The following is a 22,046-nucleotide window of genomic DNA, read 5'->3' on the forward strand; positions in this document are numbered from 1 at the left end:
TGAGTAGCGATACCCCTCATCAATTATGCCAGACAGCTCAAGCAGACGCATTGTGTAAGACTATAAGAAAACGATTAAAAGTGGTTGGCCGCTGCTAATTTCTTTTTGCCCTGTGCCAAAAATACCCCTCGGTGCAGCTAATAAAATTGAAAAGCTTAAATATTGATTCAGCGCAATCAGTAGATGAATGGCCGAGTAGCCCATTGAGGACGGAGACAAACGCTTCCATGGTTACATCCAGGATCTCCAGTGTGATTACTCCGCTTTGTGTGGGTTTTCGCTCTCCCACTGAAATAAAACAACAACTGCCACACATGGTGAGCCGGAGGACCTTCTCATAGACTGACTAATCTATAGGCTTACTCGGGCCATAAGTAATCTTGGCATACTTTGAGTTGCGCACATGTGCTGCTACTGTTAAAGAAACGAGCGGCGCCTTTAGCCCCATTGTGATGCTGCTTCTTTTTTGGGGGTTATTTTACGCAGATGGCTCCATAATTTACACCATTTCGTGGGGTGGGGTTTGCAGACCTTAAATAATTGAACATCTCCTCCTGATCTCTAATTGATTTGACATGATGTCATCTTCGTGCGTCCTTTGCAAATCTCTTTTGTTGCCTCCTCTGTGGTGTGGCCAGCAGAGTTAAATCCTTTTTTCTCACTGGGGAGGAAGGGTGGGGAGCTGTTTCTGTATCCATTCAGCGTCTACACCTGCTCTCCAATCAGCTGTTTCTTCTGTGAATCTTTGTAGAAATTAGTAAAATGATTTAATCAATTTGTTTCCTCTTTTTTTACAAAGAAGCAGAAGTTGACAGGGGGTTCACAGTTTTATTGTTTTTAACCTCCTCTCTCCATTCTCATCATTAGAAAGTCATATGTCAGAGTGAGTTTGTTTTTGCAGATTGGGGTTCTCTAAGATCCTCACTTGCTCAGAGGTCAGGTCCTTTGTTTGTCGGTGTTTATGTCATTGCCTGGCAGGGGTCATCCCCCATTCGCCTGTGCAAGAGGCTGAATGTGATTCACTGGGCGGCAACTGTTTTACTGCTCGCCTCTCTTTCCTTCTGTCTCACCTCCCTAATGGCTGCACGGTACAAAGGGGGGCAGTGCCATAAACAGACTATTCATTGATGAAAGGTGTTGGACTGTCGCACGATGCAGAAAGGATGAGACCGATATTTTGTGGGGATGAGAGGTACTCTCGTTTTAGTGTGTGGGGATAGAGCGAAAGAGTGGATGAAGGCACCATGCAACAGGCTACCCCCACCCCCACACACACCCCATTGAATCACTTGCTTCACAAGATATGTGAAGCACATCTTTTATCTATCTGTCTTTGATTGAATGAAATTTGTGAAGTTTAATTAGAACAATGCATGACGTGAAGGCTACTATCTGTGAACAGATGCCTGTGATCTTTTTGTTTGCTTTTATAAGCAGACGGTATAAAAAAAGTTATTTTGTTTTCATCCACAGTTTTGTGCTTAGTAAACCATCTTTTTACATGGTAAAAACACAGGATAGTAAAGAAATCTGTAAAGAAAAAGAGTGGATTCAGTCAGTATAAGTTAAAACTATAGTTTTATGATCAGGTTGTCATTTCATCACCTTGAAAGGGCACTGACTTTGAAATGATCACGTCTTTGAGGCAGATTCTTATTCTTCACATTGAACTTGGCGTTATGCAAGGATCTGGTGTGAAACATGAAAACAAATTCCTAAAACAGTTGTTAGAATAAATGTTTTTGGGTAAATTTAAAGCTAAAATGCGAACGGTTTCTCCATACCTTTAGTATGGAAAATATCCAAAAGACATGCAGCTCGATTTAACAATGTTTCCACTAACAATCAAAGACATGACTTTTTGGATTTAAGCTTTTTCTGTTTTGTGTATAGTGACTGGATTACAGTAATGAATAGGGACAATTTCTGACCCTTTGGGGTGAATGTCCTCAAGCAGGAGTTATTTCAAATTGAACTCTTTCAGTTTTTGATATTATTCCAGTGTGTTTCATATCGATTACACAACAGCTGACACTGGGGAAACAAGGCTGCTTTGGGAAGATCGTTTTAATAGGATTTTCATCTCCCTTAGGAGACATTGAAAAGGTACAGAGAACATAAAATGCAGGACGGTATTTGATTTAAAAAAAGTAAATAAAGTAATCTGTACCGTTCATATTTCTGAGTGGAGAATAATTCATTTTTGATGTTGAGATCTTGTTGTATGTCCTGTTGTCTAATTAACATTCAGCATGCTCCTTCTGGCTCCTCAGCAACAAGTGAGACTGGAGCTATGCTAACTTCAAATGTCACCCTGCTTTTTATCTGAACTTTGATCATTATGTCTAATACTTCATTGCCTGGTCTGGTGAAGCAAGCTTAAGATTTTCTAAACTGACGAATTCGAGCCATGAATAATTCTCTTGAAATGTTCTCTCTCTGTTTTACTGTTTTGTACTTTGTTTTTAAAAAGTAATTTGACAGTTGGTGCTTACACACAGGAAACAGGATCATGGTTTAGTAGCTGTTGTCTTTGGAGCAAAGACACAGGAAAGCGGTGGCCTTTCAGTGATGTCCAGCAATCCTGAGGTCTCTTTAGCGGGCCTAACCAACCACATATTGTTCCCAGTGAGAGGATTCTAGTACGGTCACTGCCGTGAGCTCTCAGCTGTGACCTCTACGTCACATTTCACAACCACAAGCTCATTACATACACACAGACACATACACATACACACACACACTTGTACTTTTACAGTTATTGTTATAGTGTCTTCTCTAGGAGCGAAAAGGAGACCTTGTACTTGTTCATCTGTTGACCATCTCCATTCCAGGACTAAACTTGAACCTGACCTTTTTGGTGGTAAATCAGATAGATTTCAGAGCCTTTACTACCTGCTGTTCTAACTCTGATGCGTGACCAGTTCTTCTAAAATGTTACAGAATTATCAATACAAAATATCAGTTTCGTTTTGTAGTATTTACACTACATTCAATTTTATCTACATTTCTGTCCTTGCAAGTTCAAGCTGGTCTGTTTCTTTTTATCTAGCAAACAGCATGGAAAATCTGTGCACAGCAAAATTTCCTCAGATATCAAAACATAGGGAAAAGTACAAGAACATTCTGGAAGGCTGTGTCCTTTGTTTCACATTAGCTTGGCTAGACTTTGTACAAGTTAAATGGCGTTTTAAAGAGTACTGAAAACATTGAATAATGTGTTATTCCAAAGCTCCACAGATTTATTTGATGATTACATCTTTGGTTGTTCATTATTGATTCCATTCTTTTAAACATGAAGACCCCACCTGGATCCCTTTGTCTGGCAATAAATCCACACATGTTAAAATCCACGTGGAGCCATGTGGAAAGCATCCTGTGGTGCCCTCCGCCCGTGGTGCAGGTTGAGTTGCTCACAGCCTCACATTTGGCTGGAAGGACATCATGGGTATCTAACCTTATACTGTTTCTTTTTTGTAACCATCATTTCCCCTTTCTAATGACTTTACTTGTGTTATGTGTGTCTGAGTCTGAAAGAGCGTGAAAAATAATGAGCTTCAGAAAAGCAGTGTCCTGTCCATATAAAACAAACCTATCAAAGTAGGTCACCAACATTTTACATCTACAACTCCTGGAAAAACGTTTGGCATCACCGCTCTTAAGTTTTTTACTTTGAAGCACATACACAGACCACAGATATGATATAAAAACTACTTTTGTTTGATTGCTGAAGATTCTGGCTTCGTGAAATTCATGTAAAACAGGTCAGTTGTTTTTAAGATTAATGACATTTTTTCCAGATCAATCTGACAAAGAAATTATGCAAAATAATGTTGGCTGTTCCCAGTCACCTGTGTCTAAAATGTCTAAAAAGTATGGGAACATTATAAAAGGAAAATATACTAGTAGATGGAAGATGTCACAGCATCAGGAGAGAAAACTCAAAGCAATACTGTGTGTCTTGAAAATGCACAAGTAAACTGATGAAAAGCAAATGGGGAGAAACATGTTTGTTTGTCATATACCTGAAATGGGCTGAATGAAATGGGATTTACATACAGAAAAGTGAAACTAAAACCAGCATTACCACCTAAACAGAAGAAAACAAGGTTACAGCGGGCTACAGGGAAGTGATCAAAGACTGCGTTTGATTGGTTTGGTTGAAGGCGATGTTTAGTTATGAATTACAGGTCTGCACTGGCCAAGGAGATTATGCTGGGACTTTAGTCTGGTGTCATTCCAGTGAAACATAACAATGACTGCCTAAGGAAAATAAGCAGACTTGTATGTGAAATAAAAGACTAAGAGAGATACACATGCACACATTTTGGACACTTGTCTCATTCTGTCAATAGAAAACAGATTTGGTACATGGCACGCTTTAATCTGTCAAACAGTATCCGTGCTAGCTTGATACACAGTGTTGCTTTTCATTAATGAAGTCCCTTTTTTTTTTTTTTTGAATGAAAATCCTCCAAGTGTGGTGATTCCATAGAGTTTTTTTTTCTTTATTTATCCACTAACCCCCTAGTTTCTGTGTAAGACCCATCATTTTCCATTTCATTTGCACAAACTTTCCTTCTTTGTTTATCTCTCACTGCTCTCATTGCGCCGCTGTTCATCAAGTCAGAGGAATTCCTCGTATGTTTGTGTGGTTGATCCAAGCGTGCCCGAGAATGTGGTGGGTGTGTTTCTTTATGTAAAAAGATGTGCACATCCACTTTCTCTCATTGTCTGGGTATATGTTTAAAAAAATGTTTTAAAAAAAAGCCAGAAAATTGTCATGTTTTGTTGTATGGACACTGGACAGGACCCACAAACATGAACACGTGCACCGTCTCAAATTCACTATTACATAATACGTTGGTTGTTTTGAATCACAACAAAGTTGATTAACAGCTTCATTTGAGCCATGATCACCATTTATTTTTACTGGTTTTGGTATTTTTCTCTAATAAATGAAATTTCTTGACCCGAGTCGTTCAGGAATTTGCTTCAGCCTCACCGTCTGGCCCTTAGTTTTCAAGAGGCTACAACAGCCTGAAAAAGGGGCTGTCCCACACCTACTGTAGTAAGGACGTGTATAGTGTGTGTGTCCTTATTTAAAAGTGATAGAGGAGAGCTGGGAGAATAGAAGGGAGTCTGAATGGGAAGATTTGGATTCTGCAGGAGAGGAGGCTAGCATGCCAAAAAGTGGGAGAAACAAAAAAAATAGAGAACTGTGGCAATGTCAGAAATGCACATAGAACACAAAAAGGAGCATGAGTGAACAAAAGCCTTGCTCCTTAAAATTGTGTGCTGGTCAGTGAATCGTAAAGTCCCGCTTCTTCTCCAATGAAAATACACCCCCGTTCTGGGTTGCCTCTCTGTTTTGTGAACTCTTTTGAAATGCAATTAGCATTTCATCCAGGCCCAACCGGTTACATGCAAGGAAGTAATACCCTTTCTAATTTGGCCCTTTGGTCTGTGAAGCTATGGAGAGCGCAACCTTGTTTAATCCTCTGAAAGTGTTTTTCTGTCTGCCTCCAGCACTGTCTGTCATACAGGCTAATCAGTCAGCCAATGCTCAAACTGGAAAGCCCACTAAACTGCTTGCGCACTGGTCCCTACTCAATTGGAACCACTTTCTTTTTTTCTATATCCTTTCCTTCACACTAAGAAGAAGAAAAATCTCTTGTTTTTGGTTGGGGACGCAAGATGCCATTGGCTCCACTTAAGAGCAGCCGACCACGGCCATATGGACAATACCTCAGGAGATTTCTCCCTCTCTGTGTTTCCTTTTTCACAGCAAAACGCACTTGATTGGCAGTCTCTTGCCCCTGAAGGAGAAATGCCTGGTTTGAAAAGTATCGTCTGACAATAGCTGGAGGGCTGACCTCATGCATTTTTGTTCTTTAGAAAAGTATTCATTGAACAGTTTTCTAAGTCCTCTAATGTGGAATGGCATAATTTTGTTGCAAATCAGCCCATCCTGACTTCACAAAAAACACTTTCTCCATTCTTGTTGGACTAATTTTAAGTTTTCTGTTTTTCCCCCTTCAAATAAATAGGATTCTTTTTTTCTTTTGCGTAGAGCCCTCCAAAATAAGCCCAGTGAGTAATGCCGAGTTTTTGTTAGATTTAATGATGTATGTTTTAACTCTACTCGCTTATTAAGTTTCTTAATTTCCTCACCCCAACCTCTCCGTATGGCGAGAACATTCACTGATCTAAAAATACACGTAGAAAGTACATGTGAAGTGCAATTATGGGCTTGTGAGTTGACCGGGAATGACAGCCGCGGCTACGCTGGGCTGAGAATGGACGGTGGGTGGTTTCTGACATTCGGCCCGACACACACTGGCCTGGTGGCATCACTTAGTGTGGAGAACAACTCCAACAGAGACCAAACCAATAAACAGATCAGAGGAGACTCTATGGTTTGGGGCTAAATACATAACAAATGCAAACTAGCATTTTACAGCAGCTACTCTGTTAAAAGGAATATCCTGCTTATGTATATGAATTAAATTAAATGGTGATATTATTAATAGGTTTTTCATTCTGTTTTTGGTTTGTTTAATTTTGTGTTAAATGTGGTAGCCTTATATGAATTTTGGCAGCTCATTTTTAACCCAACTCTGCTTATTAAAGCTTAAATTATGAGTTGCTCGTATTTTGCATAACCTCTGAATAATAAATTGCTCAATCTGTCCACAGGGCACTTCCACTTTCCAGTGTTTACAACACTGAATGGTTGGTTTAGCAGGCTATAAATAAAGAGCAGTACACATAAAGGCTTAATATCAGCTCTTTTTGTATGCCTCTTTTTCTGCCAAACCATCTGTCTGTTTGTTGCTGTTTACTTTATCTGTTTATCTTGATTAGTATCATTTATTCGGTCTATTTGCGTGGTCTGTCTTTAGTGTGAATTTTTACTGAGCAGACACACAAGCATTCCAGGAACACTGTTATATTAGTTGATGTTAATGACAGAGCAGTTTCTTTTTGTGGCCAGACTGACTCCAGATCACCAACCCGAACTGTAAGATTGATGAATGAGATCCTACCACAGGCCTCCTTGTGTCAGAAATCTCTAGACGGCTTTGTGTTAGCATATGTGTGTGTATCCATGTGTGCGTTTAGTGAGCAGGCATATATATATATATATATACAACCACATAGCCTTCACCATGTCACCATGGGCGTCTCAGGCTCAGGGAAGCCTCGGGGCAGGGATGCTGCATGGGAAAGCCCTTGATTAAAACTCTACAGACTGTTATCCCACAATATCCTCAACCAAAAAGGAAGTAAGGGTATTGCTTTCCACTTTTACAACTTGCAGTACTAAGTAGTCTCCTCTAAATGATGAGAGGAAAAGCAGAGCGCTTGATTGTGGTTTCAGAGGCTAGGATTTTTTCTTTACTAAGCTTCCAGTAGCGAAAAGGGTTGACAGATGCTGTCTTTGATAAGTCGAAAAAGACAAATTTAACAAAATTTAACTCAGTCACTGTCGAACATTAGAGTCTGTAAGAACACTGAAAAACTACTTGAGTTGAAGCCTGCAAGCTTCATGTACCTTGTGTCAGATATCAAACACACCCTCCAAATTTGGCTGTTTGTTTCAGCTCCAGAATGTCCCATCTGACCCTCACTGCTGCCTGCTGGTTCAACCCCTCCACCTCCTGAACGCGTGCCTGTAGGGTCCAAGGGAAGGAATATTTTGGAGCCCAACTAATCTGCACTGCCCTAATAAACCATTGCAAACAGAAGTCATTTGACATAACATTTGACAGCATTTATTTCTTTAGCTCAGTCACCTGACTTACTGCAGCTGACACACGGTGAATCTTGCACTGTCACGCTTACTACCGCTGTAAAGTCTTAGGCTTATAATGAATAATTGATGTTAAAGATTACAACGCTGAGGCCACTGTCAGGAGAAACTCTAGAGATATCAGCAACAAGCTCTGACCCCAGGAGCAGCCCTGCAACCAGACACCTCCTCAGCACCTCTGATAGGGATATCCAATAGATCACTCAGTGTGTGTGTGTATGTGTGTGTGTGTGTGACTGCAAATGATCCGATGTAACAGGTTTTTACGAACTGGGCTCCTAACACCAGGTTGCCACCAGTTTTTCTTTTGGTTTTTTTGCAAGAAGGGCTGAGAGGTGTTGGGGCCAGAATACCACTTCCTATCACAGATATTGTAGCTGTGATTCATCATGGTGCTGTTTGTGTTTGAGCGTGTTTATTTGGGTATCAGGTGGTGTTGTATGCATTACTGAGATAACTAAAACAAAGTTTGTCTCCATGAAAAATGAACTTATGAGATGACTGAATACTGAGTGACTGGATAGTGAACTCATGCCCCGTATACAGTAGAGCATATGTGTGTTGTTCCATTTGCCTTTGATCTGAGCTTAACTTTTGAGTGCTAAGCAATGTTGTAGCTCAATGTCCACATACTGAGATACTTTCCTGGCAAAGCCTGCTTATGTAAAAGTAATCTGGAAGTATTATGCACTGCTCAGAAATGATTACAGTGAACAACAGGTTTAGGAATTTTTATTTTTTTTAAAGAATTATTCTGCATTGTTCCAGGCCAAAGGTTAATTTTTTACTTTAGCTTATTAGTGCAAAATTGTGCTTTACTATTTAGAAAACACTACATACTGCAGCGCTACCTATTTACTAGGTGCAGTTTGTGTTCCAGGAAGTAATGTAATGCAATAGGAAGGAAAGTAAGTGAGTAGACCGTAGTCAGGATCATGGGGTAAGTCAATAAAAGCAAATTTGGATGTTCACATTGTACGGCCTCTTTAGTTGTGGGGCTTTCTGTGGCTTTATCTGTCAGATTTAAGAGCCCTCAGCTCAGCTGTCATCTTTTCAGATTTGGGTCCAAGATATTTGTGATGGACAGTGTGTTTTCTCTCCCGTGTCCTGGACTGTCACCCAGTTAGCTATCTGAGCTTTCAGACCGAGCTTTATGGATGCATGCTGACTTAGGCTGCTCTGCCAAATACATCAATATATGAAAACTGGTTTGTGTGTGTGTGTGTGTGTGTGTGTGTGTGTGTGTGTGTGTGTGTGTGTGTGTGTGTTTGCAAGAAAGAAACTGTGTCTCTGCGCACCTCTCTACATGAACTGTGACTCCCAGTCTTATCAATGTCAAAGGTCTGCGCCAGGCACTCCATGCCGCCTTTAGCTGTGACAGACAGATCCTAGGGGCCCCTTAAACCCCTGGGGTCAGAATTGGCACAATGCGTGATGCCAGCACAAAAACTGCCCTGCTGCTTATAGAACAGACCTGTGCCATCCACACAGCATCTGCTTTGTATTAGGCCCTTTGAAGGAAGTGCGGCATCTGGGTCAGTGGATGTGAAAGGGCTGCCCTCTGTTTTGACGTGGGGTTGCTAGGAGGGTAGAAGGTTGGATGCTTGCTAACATCCATCAAAAATGATGGTTTAAATAATGTGAGGCAATCATTGGGAAGGTTGGGAATGAGGTTTTGGTGCATAACGATTGAGCAAAGATGTGGGATCTCAGACTATTTGAGAACTGAAAGCAATATAACATTGGAAGACTGAGACTGACTACGGTATGTTGCATTCTCTACAATAACACTTTGAAGATTTTCTACAAAGTTTACAACCTGTGGCCAGACCAAACTAGACATTTGGTGACTTTACTGTCTCATATAACTTAATTAGGCAGGCAAGTGGATACAATTGCACACACACAGACACACACACAGACACACACACACACGCACTTACAAGTCAATTTCAGTGAGATGATACAACCAATAAGGTTTATGGTGTTTTACTCAAACTTTCGGTCAGTAATTCAACCCGGGCCCCTCTTTGTCCAGCAACACACTCACCTCTGTTCCCCCTTAGCCTTACTCTCTGTTCCCCACTGTCCAGCTTTGTGACCCACCAGCTTTAAATCCCTTTTTGATGGATTTTCCAGCCATCTCTCCCTTCCTGGCATGTGTGTGATATATGCAACACCCCCCCCCCCCCCCCCCCCCGCACACAGACACAGACACAAAACACAAACTCTTAAAACGTGCAGTATTTGTTGTATTTGTCACAACATAAAATTTGCACCAGTTTATTCTGAGTGTATTCATCAGCCGATAACTTTTAATGCTGTTACAGTGATTTCTGCCATTGAAGTTGACATAATGACTGATCGATGGTCTCCATTTAAACATCCTCCCGTACTGAGAATTACTCAGATTGATTTAACAGTAATGGAAAAAACGAAAAGTGGGGTATTTGCAATGCCCAACTTTCCTAAATGATTTCCGTGTATGAAAAAAAAAGAACCCAAACAGCATGACTTCATCCACTCTAGTTGCTGATGTTCTTTTTCAACCTTGTAATTAAGAGCAAATATTTTTTTAAAAGACCTTACGTGTTCATACTGTTAGCCAGGCTGTGTGGTGCAGATTATGAATGGGATGGGTAAAAGGCAACAAGGAGGACACAATCTGGCTTTAGGCTGGCTCCGCCCCACGCGTCATGCTGTGTTGTTTTGTTTTGTGAACCATGACAACTGTCTCAGCAGCTCCATCCAGCTTCTGGATTATTCTGCGTGAGAGAGCTAAGCAGGGGGTGATAGAGAAGAGAGATGAGAAAACATGATAAGATGAGAGAAGTGGAGAGCAGAGGGGTGTGGAGGACACAAACTAAGATGTGAGGATTGCTGGAGGAAGCAGGGGAGTTGCAAAATAATTAGAGAGAGAAGACAGAGGTGGTAATGCAGAATTGCACGGATTGCAGGGCATGACTTTTGATTCATGTGGTGAAGAACTGTAAACTCAAATGCAACTGCTTTAGCAGTTATGACAACATGAGGACAACAGGCATTGGACTTATGGGATACTGTTGTGAATCATTCAGACCACAATGACCAAAAAGCCTGCCAGGCTCCACATTATAAAAGGCAGCAGGCCTTCTGAACATCTGGCTATTCAGTATTGCCTATAGCACATAACAGTTGTAATGAGTGTGTATGTTTACATTTTAACATCAGTAATGTTTAATGTAAAAAATAGGTTTATTTTTGTAAACTCTGTATTTGTTTTTAGAGTTGTTTTTGTATATGAATAAGGATTTTTCATCTAAAGAAACTTATTTGTGTATTCTAAATAATTGTTTCCCCGATATGTGAATCACTTTCTCAGTAATGACAAATTTTGATGTGATGATTGTTTATTCAGAATTGGTCCTGTAGAGAACATACCAGCATTATGTACTAAATCTGAAGTATGTTTGTGTGTTATTAAGTATTATATTATTATTATTAATAACTTCTTTACATGTAAAACTCTTGTTTCTTTCACTGCACATATTTTATCTGATTTGCTGCATTTTTCTCAATATTTTCTTCCATGTGCTGGCAGGAATGCTCCCTGCCTTCCTGCTAGCTGGGTTGATTCTGGCTCTGTCCATCCCTGGCACTACGTCAGAGTCGGCCACGCTGCGGTTCCTGGGGCAGACTGACTTTGTTGTCAACGAGAGCAGCGCAGCTGTGGTCCGCCTGGTCATAGAGAGAGTGGGAGACCCAGTCAATGTGACAGCTTTGGTTCTGGTAGGATATGAAGCTATCATCTAGTGATATGTTTCTAATATGTGCATAGGTTAGCAACTGTTGGTGCTGTGAACTTACAAATAATATAGAAATTCACAACAGTTCACAGCAGTGCGTGAAAATTACTGAACAATTCTGCAGCCTGTTGAATCATTTAGCCTGTTCTGTCTGTACAGTTAAACATATAAGTGTCCTTATTCTGGGAAAGTTGACCTTCACATCAGGTGAACTTCAGAATCAGTAACTGTTGTTACTTAATTGTCTATAACAAACAACGTTGATTATATAAAAGTCCCACTGTGTCAGCAGAAACTCAGTTGGAAATGAATGGATTTTGGCTTTACGTCGTCTACATGTAGCCCAGTGTCAGCTGCTCACAGTTGGTGTCTGGAAATACGAACTGGCGGTGCGATGAAGAGTAGTTTTAGGGGTTTTTTTGTGATTCTTGATATCTTTACCATATTTCTTGTGCTGCATTGCTGGTTAAAATACTGTATAATGTCAGACTTCCATCCAGTAACTAACAGAAATAGATGCTCAAGAAACTCATGCTCAAGCAAGTCCAAGTATAAATGAATTTTCTGAACTGAGCCTGCAAGTTCAGGCCTGGAGTATGCTATTGGCACACTTTGACATGAGAATATATATATATCTCAAATGTGTTGTCATGTTTCATTCAGCTAGAGGGAGTTGACACCGGGGACTTTGAAGCCATTAATGCTGCAGCCTTCCTGCTGTCCAGTGAGTCCAGTAAGACCATCTTTATTGCCGTGAAAGATGACGACTTGCCTGAAGCCGATGAGACGTTTACGTTCAACCTCATGTTACAGGTGAGAGCCCATTGCTTCTCTGCGAGTTGGTGTGTGTCCCTTTCTTCTCGTCCCTCAGTACTACGCTTCAGTGTGCTACTTAATTAATCTAAGATGAAAAATAAGGCGAACACATGGCTTAAAAAGCACGGCTACGTCAGTGTCAGATTTTGTGAAAGATGTGAAAATGATCTTAAATGGTACAAATTACAAATCTTTTTCAAACCAATTGCCATCACAGTTCTGGATGACTTAAGCCTAGAGACTATCTCCATGGTGTCATGTATCCTTTAGTTGTCAAGTTTGATTGATGGGCTGGCTTTGGCTGGTCTTGTTGTCTGCCCATCTTGTCCCTCACTTAGAGATAAAGGTCATTTTGAATCCCCTGCGTTTGGCTGGTTGTGGGGGTGACTATCCCGCTTTTCCCTGTCGGTTCAGCTTTCTTTAAAAAAAAAAAAAGACAAATCCTAAAATAATTTTTATACCCTTTCATTTTAGATGGATTTATTATTGTTGGGTTACTCTTATTGCACTTAACACAACAAGTTGTCTCATAAAGTTACCTTCCTTTTCTTTTCTCTGTGTATGGGAGTGAAACTAGCACACACACACACACACACACACACACACACACACACACACACACACACACACACACACTAAAGCTGAGGGTAGAGACGCAACAATGGAAGCAAAGCACAGTAGAGATTCCTACATTGTTGTGAAATGCAATGAGTGTACACAAATAAGCTGAAATAAGTTAATTAATTAATTCATTAATTGATAATTTATTCCATGTGGGTTTTTTTTCCTTTTGGCTCCCTCTCCTAAGGCAATTGTAGGGGAAACACCCCAGATTGTGAGACTGTAGTCTAAATTAAGAGAACAGCAACAATTCTAAACATCTGTCAGCAAGAGTGGCTTTCTTCACATCAGTCGTTCTCGATTTGACGCTTTTGTGACATCTGGTTAACATTCGGTAGCAAAACTCCATTTTTAGCCTGCTACTAGAATGAAAGACCAAATGAGGCGACCACTTTTAGCCCTTCTATTTACACTACAATGAGACAAAGCTTTGGCCAAATACAAGCCTATCAGCTTACTGGAGTTATGTCTGGAGTACAAGTATGCGCCACAAAAGGTGTCATGGATTAAACACAAGAAAATAAAGGGAAAATCAGGGCCATAGTTATTATCACACTTCAGTGTATAAAATCTGTTACATTGCTGGTTGACTATGACAGGAAAAGATTTGTTTTTACAGAAACAGTGTTGAGTCGTTGCAGATCAGAGCAGGTGCAGCCTAGCAGCACAGCACAAAATTACAGAAACACATAGCGGATCATGGCATAAAAGACTTGGCATGGTTGATTTACAGCGCCATACTTTCAACAGTGTTGTTTTTCTAAGTTTCTAAAGTGATTTTTTTCTTTACATGAGTGTGTCCACATAAGTGTGTGTGGGTATGTCTTTGTGAGCAGTTTCCTAGCATGCTCAGTGGCTTGGATTGGGAAAAGCGTGTGGATTTGTTGTCTGTGAGCTGACGTGCTACAAGGGCTCAGCATCAGAAAGAATGTCAGAGTCTAAAAAAGCCCCATTTGAATAAAGAGACGAATGCAAGAGGCTTAAGTAGTTTTTTTTATTGTTTTTTGGGGGGGGGTTTTGCCTTGGCTTGTGCTCACCTTTACATGTGGAGACCGAAACATGTAGTGGTTTTGATAAGAAGTTTCAAATGCACTTTGTTTGGCTGAGAAAACTTTAAGGTATATAACACATGCTTTAGTGGAGAAATGTGTGTTTCTGTTTATAATACTATGACAAGAATGTAATATAGTTGGTCATTTTCCAAAATACCTGCAGTGAGTGCATATCCAGATGTTTGAAAGTTGTAAAGGGAATTTTGAAGTTTTGGTGGATGTCAGAACTGTTGGGTCTTGTAAAAACATATTTAAGCTCACTAATGGAAACCCTGGAAACACCATGTAAAAGTGTGTTGTTGTTTTCTTTTGAATTCTGTCTTGGAAAAAAATAAAACCTTGCAGATCATCAGTAAACACTTAGGCGTAAGCCCTGTTAACTCATGGTGTGATTTTAGGCCTGCTGGGATGTTAAGTCTTTCTGGTCTAGCACTGAATCAGAGAGAAGGGTACAAATCCTAAAAAGGTTTCCTGCAGAGAGCTAACCTGACAAATCAACTGGTCTGAAACCAGTACTTCCTGTCTTTGTGCCCTCTCACCAGTGCTTCTCGGTGGGAACACAGGAATGTAGTGTAGCCCATAGATAAGGCAGTCGGTCTGGCTGTCCACATGAGGATCAGGATTAACTTTGGTAGGGGGGGGGAGATAAAGGAGTGTTAATGTAAATACACTATAATCTTTGCTTTATCTAATCATTTCTATTCTCCTGACTTTTCAGAGTTCCTCAAATGGTGTTACAGTGGGGACACCAAAAAAGGCAACCATCACCATACTGTCCAATGATAACGCCTTTGGAATAATTGCCTTCAACTCAGTAAGAAACTTTCCATCCACCTTCATCCTGTCTTTGCTGGTTCACCAATTTACAAACTTAAAAAAACTAAAAAAAAAAACTGGAAACCAAAGGATTTAAGCACTTCAAATACAGTGACTTAATAAATTACTTGTTTGCTAATAAAAATAACGACAAGTATCTTAAAAAAAAAGTAAAACAAAATAAATAAATATATATATATAATACAGAAAAAAAGAGTATGGATATCTCAAAATCAAATACAATAATTTAAATTAAATGTAAATGTTCTCTTGGTTATCTTGTGTAAAGAGGCATTTTGCTCACTTCCACTGCCAGATTGGGGTTCAGTTCAAATGAAATGTATTACCTGTTTTTGTTTGCTGCTGCAAATGTTACATTTCCATTTATTCTTAATTTGGATGGTTCTAATTGTCAATGAATGAAGTAGAATGTAAGCTGATTAAAGTTCTGTTTTCATGTTTTCTTTCTTTTTATCTCAGACTGAGGAGATCATAGTTGATGAACCCAGAGGAGGGAACCGTTACGTGCCTTTAACTCTAATTAGAGAAAAGGGAACATACGGTACTGTGACTGTAAATTTTGAGGTGAGATCATGTGCATAATATTAGCATACCTAAGGGACTTTTGTGTTTCAAGAACTAACAGTGTCTAACAAATCAGTGTTGCATGTAGCTTGTTAGATGCTTTTATAAATGAATCCCACTGCCTTAAAGACACTTGTGGATTCAAGAGTTCAGATTATTTAGATACAAATAGCAACATCTATGTTTAATAAATAATGCAACTGCTTTGTGTTTCATAGTAAGGATAAATTGAGCTCATGGGTTGTCAAAGTAGGAATATCACTGGGGTTATTCTCCTTCCTGTCTTCATAGATCGCTGATGGTCCCAACCCTGCCAGTGAGGATCTCAGTCCCGACAGTGGAAACATCACTATTCCTGTAGGCCAGGCTGTAGTGCACTTCACTGTACTTGTTCGGGATGACCAGGTATTGAACTGATTGATTACACTGGACCAATTAAGTTTCTTAAAAATCTGTCTCTATAAATTTTTTTACTGCACTGGCAAAAGTTTGAAGTTTTGAAATTCTTTTAACTGTAAAATAAAGTGTACAGCATTTTTCTCATCTTTTTTGCTACATACATGTTTAGAGTTTTGAATGGTATGTGTTTTGCTTTCTCTGTGTACCAGGTCCCAGAGGATGATGAAGTGTTTTCAGTAAGACTAACTGGTGTAGCAGGGGGAGCTCTCCTCAAGCCCAACGCCAGCAGTGTTCGGCTGAGAATCCTGCGTAATGACAGCCCTCTGCGGTTCTCCCACACTGTCATGGCAGTACCAGAGTCTGCGGCAGTCATTGCCCTCAATGTGACCAGAGGTCGATTGACTGAGGATGGGCCACTCATTGGCTCTGTTGACACTGAGGTTGTGTTCTTTAAACCTAGTTTTCATGTTTACATAGTCTTTTACTGCAAAAGCACTCATATACACACAATCAACAACTTATATGTAGAGAAAACAAAAAGCATTTGTCTAATTTGTATGAAACATCTGGACTCTACTGTCTTTAGGTTTCTGTAGATTACATGGTGGTGAGTGGTGAAGGCCTGGGCAGTGCCACACCAGCTGTGGATTTCTTCGATCTACAGCCAGTCAGAAGAGTTACATTCCCTCCATTTGTCTATAAAACTAGCCTGCTGTTCAACATCAGTGATGATAATGTGCCAGAACTTGCAGAGTCCTTCCATCTGGTCCTGCTGGAGGACACGATCAGAGGAGATGCTGTGCTGGTATCGCCTAACTCTGTGCAGGTGACCATCGAGCCCAATGATAAACCTCATGGTGTCCTCTCAATCAGCAGCAGTGCACTGGTTCAGCCAATCAGCATCAATGAAGATCTGACACAGAGGTAGCATTGTTTTCTCTATAAATGGGTACTATAAAATTTGTTGTATAATCTAAATCAGAGATGTCAAACTCATCTTATATCGAGGGCCAAAAACAGCCCACTTTGACCTTAAGTGGGCTGGACCATTGAAGTGTAAAGAAGTTAAACTACGAATTTAATCCCTAAGATAGCTTAATATAAGAAAAGAACTGCGGTTTCAACAGTATGTCTTAGATTTTCCATGATACATATATGAATAGTGCTGTAAGAAAATCTTTTTAAGAAATGCATGTGTAAAATTACAGAAAAAAAATCTGGTAGCTTCTGTTAATTCACAGAAAATATCCAGTTTTTCTGGTCCCATTGTAGAAAAAACAAAATAAATCTCTATAGTAAATTTTGAAAAAACACCTTTTTGTTATTAAATTGTTTATTAATCACTTAGTTAATCTTGTGTAGCATGAATGGCAATGAAGTAGATCTTTATCAGTAGGAAAAGCTGTAAAATGTTGTAAAATACATTAAAAAGTCTGAACGTCTATGCCCTCCTTTAGAATTTCCAAATCTATCCAGTGGGGCAGATTGTGCTGATTCTGGTCCCCGGGCCTTATGTTTGACATCCGTGATCTAAATCCTCCTGTGTTACATGCTAGCTAAATCTAAACGCTAATGTAAAAATAAAATCAACCATTTACATCCAAGATTATCACTCCTCCAGATATGATGGCATCGTTATTGTAAGAATCGGAGGCAGCTATGGTGAAGTGTCTGCCAACTGGTCCATCAGCAGAAACTCCAGTGATCGTTCACCAGTGTCAGATGATTTGAGGCCTGAGGTGGGGCAAGTAAGATTTGCTGCCGGTGACAAGACTGCTATTATTCCAATAAACATTGTAGCTGATGATCAACCTGAAGAAGCAGAGGCCTTCGTTTTCAAATTGCTGCCTAGTACAGTAACTGGAAATGCTGAGGTTGATGAACCCATGGAGGTGAGTTTAAAAGACGTATTTTTTTTTATTAATTAATTAATTTAATTTTTTAGGATTATGGATTATTTATATTATTATTTTTTAGGATTATGTTGGGGTATGTAAGAAAAAATTAGCTGTACTTGTTAGGGAACACATGTTGCATGTGTTTTGCATGTGTGTGACCTACTGTAAGGCACAGTGGCAAACTTGGCACATGCTGCAAAAGTCGACCCCTTAGTGTGTAACTTTGCTCTGTGGGTGTTCCCTTAATGTGGCTGAATCAAAACAAAGTCGAAACAGGCGGCACACTCTGAGTGGGGTGTTTCTGTGGGGTTTTTTTAAGCACGGATGAAATGGTGACAAGTTTTTATTGCTTCCTTCTTTGTCCAAGCCTCTTGGCTACATGTGAAAGCAGTGGGCAGATCCAAGACTTGTTTATGTTCAAGGCATTAGATGGGACTATAGGGCCTGTTTGCCATGTGTGCAGAACAAGTTTGCTCAGAAGAATTTTCTCGATGCATAAACAAACAACTATAAAAGAAAGTTCATGACTGCTGTCAGTGAAGTTGCAGATCCTGTATCACACTCCAAAAACGGAAATATGCACATCACACTGTGCTTTAAATCAGCGAGCGTGCCAAACAGTGCGTCTGACAAGTGTAGGTTCCATGACTGAACCACAGTTTAATGCTCGTGGAAACTACTCTTAACAGTCTTAGCACACTTAATTAAAGAGGATGCCCCTGCTAAAGTTAGCTCAGGGCTCTGTTTTACTACTCTCAGTCTTGCTTATTTTCTTCACTCTCTCTGTTCCTCACCTCTCTTTTTTATGATCAAGATACAATCTTAGTAACATAAAAACAGGATACTCCACAAAATCCCTCACTGTAATTGATGGTACACCCAGGCTTCATTGCTATTATTTGAGACCTGTTAGCTCGCTCCATACGGGGACTGTATAACCCTTGTTAGCAGTGAAACTATGAATAGAGGGGCAATTTGTGTTTTCTAAAAGACATCATTCCTTCATCATTCAAAATGTTCCATATGTCTCCTTCTTCTTGGTAATTTTTTTTCTCCCACAATTTCCTCAGATGGTTTTCTACATTCAGGACAGTGACGATGTCTACGGCCTTTTTCGGTTTGACCCAGCCAAAGAGCAGAACATCCAGAGCCAACCTGAGGGCCGTTTCCTGTCTCTGAATTTTCTGCGGAGTGGTGGTACACTGGGTAACGTGTCTATGGCCTTCAGTGCCCTCTACATTCCTGCGGGTCCCATAGACCCAGCACGGGCCCGTGACCATGTCCTGAATGTTAGCGGGACCATTAATGTGGTTTTTGCCCGTGAGCGGATGGTCCACATCATACTGCCGATCAGGAATGATGCCTTTCTGCAGAATGGAGCTCATTTCTTAATACAGGTAATACCACTGGAAACAAGGTAATTTAAGTTGTAATTCAGCTGCGACATTTCACATTCACATCACCAAATGCATTCCTTCTGTTTCTGTCTGTACCTCTGGCCAAATTGGTACTATTCAAGGTTTAAGTGCCTCATTTGGATGTGTGAATGGTTTTACATTGGCACTCAAATCTGGCATGTTGCTATGGGATTTACCCAGCTGTCCAAACTAACAACATCACCTAACCCTTAAAGCTGGCAAAAAAGTACTAGAAAAGCCTTCTTCACATTCTGTAGATGCTTAATTACTTCACACACTTTCAGCTTCAATACAAACACATATGTGTACAAATATACATAGACTGAGGGGAGCATCAACAGGTCTTTCAATGCAACCTACAAACTGACAATACAGTCGTATTTGAGTGTAATTTGTTGTTTTCTGTCTGATGAATATGTATCTAGCCTTCTATTTTTCTGTTCTATTTTTTGTAGTTGAATACACTGGAGCTGATTGACATAAGTCCCTCAATTCCGTCAAACAGCCCAAGGTTTGGAGGATCGCTAAACCTGACCTTGACTGTCAACCCTGACATTGCAAATGGGGAAATTGGCTTTACAAGCAACACCACAGTGGTGGTTTATGAACCAGAGGACAGCAATACCAGCACAGTAAGATATACAAAGACTATCAGTTTTGTGAAGCTTGCCTTTGTTCACTTTCATAGTTCAGTGCTTCATAAACATTCAGTGAAAAAAGAAACGACAATGTTCGGAGTGTGAATAATTTATACAGACTGTGTCTAAGTGTAAGAGGCTGATTCTGATAATCGTCGTAGGTCAGCCTCCCTCTGCGGCGTGATGGGACGGACGGTTGGGCTGAAGTGTTCTGGAGTCTTAAGCCAACTGGAGCCAATCGTGGGGATGTTACTGCTAATGACCTGAAACCTTTTGGTGGTTCTGTCATCTTCCTCTCTGGGCAGAGTGATGCCTCCATCAATTTCACTATCCTGGCTGACAACATCCCAGAAGTCAACGAGACCTTACTACTCACTCTCGATAGGTAGGGCCATTAAAGTTAATTGACATTCATTGTTATATTTATTTTACGTTTTTATTTTAGTCATTATCAAATCAGTCTTGGCATGCAATAACTATAATACATTCACTTTTTGAGGTTATCTGTAATGGTTTAAAGTCAGCTTATGGACCACTTGAGTCCAATAGGAAAGGAGGGGCTGACTAGGTCCTGATTCTTCCCGTTCTTCCTTAGCTTGTTTTGAGATGCATGTGTATTGGGGGTTAATCTGTTAGTCTACATTTGGATGAGAATGACAGCTTTCTCTCCCTCCCACTCGTCCCCTGCAGGGTGGAGACTGCACGCTTTATAGTGTACTTTGGGTAAGTGGAGAGTGGAGTGAACCTGGGGCTTTTGTGTGGCGTGAATCACGTCTTTGTTTTTCACAGAAGGACCTACTTCAGGCTTTCTGGAGGTCTTTGGTCAATGTGGGGATGAGGGGGTCTGGGACACAGTGGGGGATTTTGTGATGGTGTGAAAAAACGTAATTCCAAAAGAAAAGGATTGTTGGAAGAAAATTGAGAATCTTCTTTATATGTTCTTGCACTAATTTAACCAGACTTGATTATGTACCATTTAAAGATGCAAGTGTTTGTATGCATGCAGTGCCTTGACTGTGACTGTTTTGAGTGCTTCATCCTGTCGTGTCTTTGTTATTCCCATTATGTTATGCTATGCTTGGGTTCAATTTTCCCAGCACATACACATATACTTACTCCCCTGCTGAGCAATAAAGAGGCAGGCAGGCAGTTGATTGACATTGTTATTAAAAGTGGGCTAAACAGCGGGGCTTCAGCATATAGAGTCAATAATGAATGAGCATCACACAATACAAAGAATGCTTTGAGAAGTTTAAGTTAAGCTACTTAGTCATTGTTATTATTGTTGCACGTTTTACATAAACACACAACATAGCAAAAGTACAATAAGCAGACATTTCAGAGCTATACTCAGCATGAAACTGACACATACCTGCCCTAAAGGAGCTCCATGTTAATGCAGCTCCACAATTCCTCATTAAAGAGGATGTAATGGCATGTCTTTTTTTCTTGTTCTTTTGTGTTTAGTTATAATAATAATAGTGTATGTGCTTATATATGCATTTCTGTGTGCACGTCTCAGGAGTAACGTTGAAAATCAGATCCTGAAAGCCGGCTTCACCAGCCGAGAGATTATCATCATGGAGAATGACGATCCGGGGGGAGTCTTTGAGTTCTCCCCGTTATCCAGAGGTCCATGGGTTATCAATGTAAGCCACAGTTTTAAAGCTGCTCCAAAAAGAAATAGGGTTTATTCCCATTAGTATGTGTAGTATTTGACCTTGGATGTGGCCCAAACTGTTGCACATTCAGTCAAAGACCTCTTACTGCTTATAAATTTCAAATCTGTATGTTATTGTTTTGCTTTTTTGAGTCAAAATTGGTATAACTACACTTGACAATTTACTGGTCAGTTTAGATGTTTTTTGACTCACAACTGACTCACAATAACTGACAATTACTGTAACCTAGTGATAGGACTTTGAAATAATTCCCTAATGTGTGTTACACATGTAGAGTCCAAGTTTTGCCTTCATAATTTAGCTTTTTTCTGTGCATTGTGACGTTAGAAATAGCTAATATTTTGTAGCAGCTTTATTACCATGAAATAGTAGTCAAATGCAGGTGTTGCTGATTTCATTAAGTAAAGGTCTCTACCTGAATACAACCTTTATAATAATAATAACAGTAATAACAGTAATAATAATAATAATTTCAGAATGGTTGCTGTGAAAATGTATTTTTGAAAAATGAGTTAAAATT

The 22,046-nt window shown here is 40.0% G+C and overlaps 1 protein-coding gene across 3 annotated transcripts in view; it reads left to right on the top strand.

The window, feature by feature from the left end:
* The window catches only part of adgrv1 (adhesion G protein-coupled receptor V1), a 149,772-nt gene that overhangs the window by 707 nt on the left and 127,019 nt on the right, over positions 1-22,046 (top strand). For all 3 annotated transcript variants that reach the window (XM_084947172.1, XM_084947173.1, XM_084947174.1), the window contains exons 2-13: positions 11,397-11,584; positions 12,265-12,414; positions 14,809-14,904; positions 15,387-15,491; positions 15,783-15,896; positions 16,100-16,330; positions 16,477-16,814; positions 17,512-17,782; positions 18,859-19,185; positions 19,662-19,838; positions 20,006-20,229; positions 21,367-21,493. In XM_084947172.1, the coding sequence (XP_084803298.1) occupies positions 11,399-11,584; positions 12,265-12,414; positions 14,809-14,904; positions 15,387-15,491; positions 15,783-15,896; positions 16,100-16,330; positions 16,477-16,814; positions 17,512-17,782; positions 18,859-19,185; positions 19,662-19,838; positions 20,006-20,229; positions 21,367-21,493 (2,346 nt within the window). In that variant the 5' untranslated portion in view covers positions 11,397-11,398. The remainder of the gene's footprint in view (positions 1-11,396; positions 11,585-12,264; positions 12,415-14,808; positions 14,905-15,386; positions 15,492-15,782; positions 15,897-16,099; positions 16,331-16,476; positions 16,815-17,511; positions 17,783-18,858; positions 19,186-19,661; positions 19,839-20,005; positions 20,230-21,366; positions 21,494-22,046) is intronic.

Source organism: Perissodus microlepis, chromosome 12 (assembly GCF_051167445.1).
Source record: "Perissodus microlepis isolate ML-2025 ecotype Zambia chromosome 12, ASM5116744v1, whole genome shotgun sequence".
NCBI classification, from domain to species: domain Eukaryota; kingdom Metazoa; phylum Chordata; class Actinopteri; order Cichliformes; family Cichlidae; genus Perissodus; species Perissodus microlepis.